Source organism: Schistocerca piceifrons, unplaced genomic scaffold, assembly GCF_021461385.2.
Source record: "Schistocerca piceifrons isolate TAMUIC-IGC-003096 unplaced genomic scaffold, iqSchPice1.1 HiC_scaffold_1499, whole genome shotgun sequence".
Lineage (NCBI taxonomy): Eukaryota > Metazoa > Arthropoda > Insecta > Orthoptera > Acrididae > Schistocerca > Schistocerca piceifrons.
The window spans coordinates 170,607-177,989 of NW_025727345.1; the positions used below are offsets into that span (position 1 = coordinate 170,607).

General features: G+C 38.3%; 1 protein-coding gene across 1 annotated transcript; it reads left to right on the forward strand.

Annotated features, from left to right (window-relative positions):
- Positions 1–2,593: 2,593 nt before the first annotated feature.
- LOC124734526 lies at positions 2,594–4,808 on the forward strand (the record flags this gene model as incomplete). Its single annotated transcript, XM_047248540.1, has 3 exons — positions 2,594–3,237; positions 3,391–4,257; positions 4,701–4,808. Coding segments are annotated over exons 1-3 (1,619 nt in total), but the record flags the coding sequence as incomplete, so codon positions are not given.
- Between the last annotated feature and the right edge of the window lie 2,575 nt (positions 4,809–7,383).

Consider the following 7,383-nt stretch of genomic DNA (forward strand, 5'->3'; position numbering starts at 1 on the left):
TGTCACAGGAATGGTTCAAAATATAGTCAGGAATAAGAGTCAGTCTTCTTGTACTTAAGTCGGTATTATGCCTTTTGTATTTAATTCCGATGCAATTTCTGTGTTTCATCGTCAAGAAGATGGTCAGAGGGATACAGTAAACCTCAAGTGAAGCATCGGAATCTATAACTAGTGTCACAGGAATGGTTCAAAACATAGACCGTAGGAAGAGTCAGTCTTCTTTTACTTAAGTCGGCATTGTGCCTTTTGTATTTAATTCCCAAGCAATTTCTGTGTTTCATAGTCAATAAGAAGGCCAGAGGGATACAGTAAACCTGGAGTGAAGCATCGGAGTCTATAACTAGTGTCACAGGAATGGTTCAACACATAGACAGTAAGAAGAGTCAGTCTTCTTGTACTTAATTCGGCATTGTGCCTTTTGTATTTAATTCCGATGCAATTTATGTGTTTCATCGTCAATAAGAAGGTCAGAGGGATACAGTAAACCTGAAGCGAAGCATCGTAATCTATAACTAGTGTCACAGGAATAGTTCAAAACATAGTCAGTAAGAAGAGTCAGTCTTTTTGTACTTAAGTCGGCATTGTGCCTTTTGTATTTAATTCCGATGCAATTTCTGTGTTTCATCGTCAATAAGAAGGTAGAAGGGATACAGTAATTCTGGAGTGAAGCATCGGAATTTATAACTAGTGTCACAGGGACGGTTCAAAGCATAGAAAGTAAGATGAGTCAGTATTCTTGTACTTAAGTCGGCATTGTGCCTTTTGTATTTACTTCCGATTCAATTTCAGTGTTTCATCGTCAATATGAAGGTGCAAGGGATTAAGTCAACCTGGAGTGAAGCATCGGAGTCTATAACTAGTGTCACAGGAAAGGTTCAAACATAGACAGTAAGAAGAGTCAGTCTTCTTGTACTTAATTCGGCATTGTGCCTTTTGTATTTAATTCCGATGCAATTTCTGTGTTTCATCGTCAATAAGAAGGTCAGAGGGATACAGTAAACATGAAATGAAGCATCGGAATCAGTAACTAGTGTCTCAGGAATGGTTCAAAACATAGTCAGTAAGAAGGGTCAGTCATCTTGTACTTAAGTCGGCATTGTGCCTTTTGTATTTAATTCCGATGCAATTTCTGTGTTTCATCGTCAATAAGAAGGTCCAAGGGATACAGTAATCCTGAAGTTAAGCATCGGAATCTATGACTAGTGCCACAGGTATTGTTCAAAACATAGTCAGTAAGGAGAGTAAGTCTTCTTGTACTTAAGTCGGTATTGTGCCTTTTGTATTTAATTCCGATACAATTTCTGTGTTTCATCGTCAATAAGAAGGTCAGAGGGATACAGTAAACCTGAAGTGAAGCATCGGAATCTATAACTAGTGTCACAGGAATGGTTAAAAACTTAGACGGTGGGAAGAGTCAGTCTTCTTGTACTTAAGTCGGCATTTAGCCTATTGTATTTTATTCCGATGCAATGCCTGTGCCTCATCGTCAATAAGAAGGTCCAAGGGACACAGTAAACCTGGAGTGAAGCATCGGAATCTATAACGAGTGTCACAGGAATGGTTCAAAACATAGACAGCCGGAAGAGTCAGTCTTCTTGTATTTAAGTCGGCATTGTGCCTTTTGTATTTAATTCCGATGCAATTTCTGTGTTTCATCGTCAATAAGATGGTCAGAGGGATACAGTAAACCCGAAGTGAAGCATCGGAATCTATAACTAGTGTCACAGGATCGGTTCAAAACATTGACAGTAAGAAGAGTCAGTCTTCTTGTACTTAAGTCGGCGTTGTGCCTTTTGTATTTAATTCCGATGCAATGTCTGTGTTTCAACGTCAATAAGAAGGTCCAAGGGATACAGCAAACCTGGAGTGAAGCATCGGAATGTATAACTAGTGTCATAGAGACGGTTCAAAACATAGACAGTAAGATGAGTCAGTATTCCTGTACTTAAGTCGGCATTGTGCCTTTTCTATATAATTCCGATGCAATTTATGTGTTTCATCGTCAATAAGAAGGTCCAAGGGATACAGTAAACCTGAAGTGAAGCATCGGAAGCTAAAACTAGTGTCACAGGAATGGTTCAAAACATAGACCGTCAGAAGAGTCAGTCTTCTTGTACTTTAGTCGGCATTTTGCCTTTTGTATTTAACCCTGCTGTTCTGTTCGGGTCTATATGACCCGAAACGAATATGAACGTTATTTTACATTATGTAAATACCAATATATATTTATGAAACTTTGTGACTTTGTCTGAAAATGGATGAGCAGCATGTGTTTTAAAAGGTTTTAAAAAAGTTTAAGAAGTTTGGGCTTCAACTGTAATAGTTGCATATGTAATGTTCGGGTCATAATGACCCGACACAAATATGTTTAGTGTAACTCGTATTTATTTCTAAAATCTGGAAATGGCGAAAATTATTTTTGTTGTGTTGTGTGGGAATAGTGACTGCATCATTCCAACTTACTCTCAACAATCACCTAAAGCTCCATGCGTTCACAACAATGGGCTTGTTTGTTGCTTTCCCCAGGAAATAATAATTGGCAGTTCTCAATAATTGGAATGCTTTGTTTCTGCCCAGTTTGACTTGTGACACCATGGCGATGAGACCATTGAATGATCGTGAGTTGGAAGAAATAGTAAATGCCTCACCAGATGAAGGATCACTTTCTGAGTTTGAAGATCACATCAGCAATGCATCTGAAAGCGAGTGTTCCGATGACAGTTACGACAGTCCACAGCCCATACAAAATAGTGTAGAGACTTTTCTTTCTAAAAATGGGAATATAGAATGGCAGTTGCATCCACCAGCACAACATGGTCGCCTACCAGCTTCGAACATCATCAAGAGTACCCCAGGAGTTACCAGGTATGCAGTCAGCAGAATATCTGATGTAAAATGTTCATTTGAAGCAGTATTTCACACAGCGCTTCAAAATGAAATAATAGAGATGACAAATATTGAAGGGCAGCGAGTTTATGGTGAACAGTGGACAGATATTGATGGTTCTGTTTTCCATGCATACTTAGGACTCTTACTCCTAGCGGGTGTATATCGATCTCATGGGGAGTCTACAAAAAGTTTGTGGGATAAAGATACTGGGCGAAACATATTTCGAGCAACCATGTCTCATGAAACATTCTGTAAGATATCACGTGTCCTGCGATTTGACAAGAAATCTACTAGAGAGGAAAGACGACGTACTGACAAACTTGCCGCAATTCGTAGTATTTGGGAGAAGTGGGTAGAGGTCCTTCCTAAACTGTATAATCCAGGAGAAAATGTTACTGTTGACGAGCAGTTAGTAGCATTTAGAGGTCGCTGTCCATTCAAGCAGTATATCCCAAGTAAACCGGCAAAATATGGGATCAAAATATGGACCATGTGTGACAGCAAAACTTCATACGTACTGAAAGCCCAAATTTATACAGGAAAGGTGAGTGGAGCGGCACCAGAAAGAAATCAGGGAATGAGGGTGGTATCTGATCTCACTTCTGAGTTACGTGGTCAGAATATCACGTGTGACAACTTTTTTACGTCGTACAATTTGGGGCAGCTGCTTCTGAAAAGGAAATTGACTATGTTGGGAACTATACGGAAAAATAAGCCGGAGCTTCCACACAAAATGACCAACAAGGAGGTACACAGCTCTTCATTTTACTTCACAAATGACACTACTGTGGTTAATTATATTCCTAAGAGACACAAGAATGTTGTACTTATGAGCACTCTCCACCATGATGCGGAAATCAGTGACAGGGCTGATAAGAAGCCAAAAATGATTTTGGACTATAATTCAACCAAAGGTGCTGTAGACACGCTTGATCAGTTATTAGGTACATATACATGCAAACGAAAAAGTAATAGGTGGCCAATGATAGTTTTCTACAATATTCTTGATGTTTCTGCTTATAATGCATACGTTTTGTGGATTTCGGTTGACCCTAATTGGAATGCAAGCAAATTGACTAGAAGGAGAATATTCTTGGAGGAACTTGGAAAGTCACTGATAAAAGAACATATTGCATCAAGAACGCATTTCCCAAGAACAGAAGATTCTTTGAGAATGGTCACAAGCATCCAAAACCCGAATGATGTGGGTGGTGTGTCAGAATCGGTAACAACAAGAAAATCTACAAAACGTGCACGCTGTAAGTTCTGTCCATCAAGTAATGACAATAAAACAAACATGGTGTGTGGAAAATGTAGTAAACATATTTGCAAGAAACATGTAACCTACTTGTGTCCACAGTGCAAGCAGTAAGAAAAGAACTGTAGTATTTTATAAGATGATTGTATTGAAAATTCTGTTGTTTCAAATTTATGTGAATACTTGTGCCTAAACTACAATCAGTAAGAAGAGAGGATTCTAAAGTTGTAGTGCTTTCTATGTTGGAATGTAATAAAAAAACTGTAGTGTGTTCTGTACTGTAGTGTGCTCTAAGATGAATATCTGTAATGACAACTGTCTGTTGTTAGAAAATGTCAATACTTACGTCTAAACTGTCAACAATAAGAATAGAAGTATGGAAAAACTGTAGTGCTTTCTAAGTTGAATGCCTGTAATGGAAACTGTCTGTTGTTTCAAATTTATGTGCATATTTAAATGAAAAATATCCCTCAATAAAGTTGTATGCATTGTTATTATTATTATTATTACCATTATTATTATTATTATTATTATTATTATTATTACTAACAAGGTACTGGAATAGAACAACAATGTCGATAGCTAAAACTGTACCAAAATTTATGTTTCTAAAGCATTTTGATATGTCGGGTCATATTGACCCGAACAGTATATATGTCAAGTAAAAGTGAACAGAACAGCAGGGTTAATTCCGATGCAATATCTGTCTTTCATCGGCAATAAGAAGGTCTGAGGGATACAGTAATTCCGAAGTTAAGCATCGGAATCTATGACTAGTGTCACAGGAATGGCTCAAAACAGAGTAAAAAGAGGCAGTCTTCTTGTACTTAAGTCGGTATTGTGCCTTTTGTATTTAATGCCGATGCAATTTCTGTGTTTCACCGTCAATACGAAAGGTCAGAGTGATACAGTAAACCTGAAGCGAAGCATCGTAATCTATAACTAGTGTCACAGGAGTAGTTCAAAACATAGTCAGTAAGAAGAGTCAGTCTTCTTGTACTTAAGTCGGCATTGTGCCTTTTGTATTTACTTCCGATTCAATTTCTGTGTTTCATCGTCAATAAGAAGGTCCAAGGGATACAGTACACCTGAAGTGAAGCATCGGATTCTATAACTAGTTGCACAGGAATGGTTTAAAGCTTAGACAGTTGGAAGAGTCAGCCTTCTTGTACCTAATGCGGCATTGTGCCTTTTGTATTTAATTCCGATGCAAAATCTGTGTTTCATCGTCAATAAGATGGTCCAAGGGATACAGTAGACCTAAATTGAGGCATCGGAATCTATAACTAGTGTCACAGGAATAGTTCAAAGCATAGTCAGTAAGAAGAGCCCGTCTTCTTGTACTTAAGTCGGCATTGTGCCTTTTGTATTTACTTCCGATGCAATTTCTGTGTTTCATCGTCAATTAGAAGGTCCAAGGGATACAGTAATTCTGGAGTGAAGCATCGGAATCTATAACTAATGTCACAGGGACGGTTCAAAACATAGAAAGTAAGATGAGTCAGTATTCTTGTACTTAAGTCGGCATTGTGCCTTTTGTATTTACTTCCGATGCAAATTCTGTGTTTCATCGTCAACAAGAAGGTCCAAGGGATACAGTAAACCTGAAGTGAAGCATCGGAATCTATAACTAGTGGCACAGGAATGGTTTGAAACATAGACAGTTGGAAAAGTCAGCCTTCTTATACTTAAGTCGGCATTGTGCCTTTTGTATTTAATTCCGATGCAAAATCTGTGTTTCATCGTAAATAAGAAGGTCCAAGGAATACAGTAGACCTGAAATGAAGCATCGGAATCTATAACTAGTGTCACTGGAATGCTTCAAAATATAGACAGTAGGAACAGTCAGTCTTCTTGTACTTAAGACGGCATTGTGCCTATTGTATTTAATTCCGATGCAATTTCTGTGTTTCATCGTCAATAAGAAGGTCATAGGGAGACAGTAAACCTGGAGTGATGCATCGGAATCTATAACTAGTGTCACAGGGATGGTTCAAAGCATAGACATTAAGAAGAGTCAGTCTTCTTGTACTTTAGTCGGCATTGTGCCTTTTGTATTTAATTCCGTTGAAATATCTGTCTTTCATCGGCAATAAGAAGGTCTGAGGGATACAGTAATTCTGAAGTTAAGCATCGGAATCTATGACTAGTGTCACAGGAATGGTTCAAATCATAGTAAGAAGAGTCAGTCTTCTTGTACTTAATTCGGTATTGTGCCTTTTTGTATTTAATTCCGATGCAATTTCTGTGTTTCATCGTCTATAAGCAGGTCCAAGGGATACAGTAAACCTGAAGTGAAGCATCGGAATCTATGACTAGTGTCACAGGAGTGGTTCAAAACATAGACAGTAGGAACAGTCAGTCTTCTTGTACTTAAGTCGGCATTGTGCCTATTGTAATCAATTCCGATGCAATTTCTGTGTTTCATCGTCAATAAGAAGGTCATAGGGATACAGTAAACCTGGAGTGATGCATCGGAATCTATAACTAGTGTCACAGGGATGGTTCAAAGCATAGACATTAAGAAGAGTCAGTCTTCTTGTACTTAATTCGGCATTGTGGCTTTTGAATTTAATTCCGGTGCAATTCTGTGTTTCATCGTCAATAAGAAGGCCAGAGGGATACAGTAAACCTGAAGTGAAGCATCGGAATCTATAACTAGTGTCACAGGAATGGTTAAAAACTTAGTCAGTAAGAAGTGTCAGTCTTCTTGTACTTAAGTCGGCATTGTGCCTTTTGTATTTACTTCCGATGCAATTTCTGTGTTTCATCGTCAATAAGAAGGTCCAAGGGATACAGTAATTCTGGAGTGAAGCATCGGAATCTATAACTAATGTCACAGGGACGGTTCAAATCATAGAAAGTAAGATGAGTCAGTATTCTTGTACTTAAGTCGGCATTGTGCCTTTTGTATTTACTTCCGATGCAAATTCTGTGTTTCATCGTCAACAAGAAGGTCCAAGGGATACAGTAAACCTGAAGTGAAGCATCGGAATCTATAACTAGTGGCACAGGAATGGTTTGAAACATAGACAGTTGGAAGAGTCAGCCTTCTTATACTTAAGTCGGCATTGTGCCTTTTGTATTTAATTCCGATGCAAAATCTGTGTTTCATCGTAAATAAGAAGGTCCAAGGAATACAGTAGACCTGAATTGAAGCATCGGAATCTATAACTAGTGTCACAGGAATGCTTCAAATTATAGACAGTAGGAACAGTCAGTCTTCTTGTACTTAA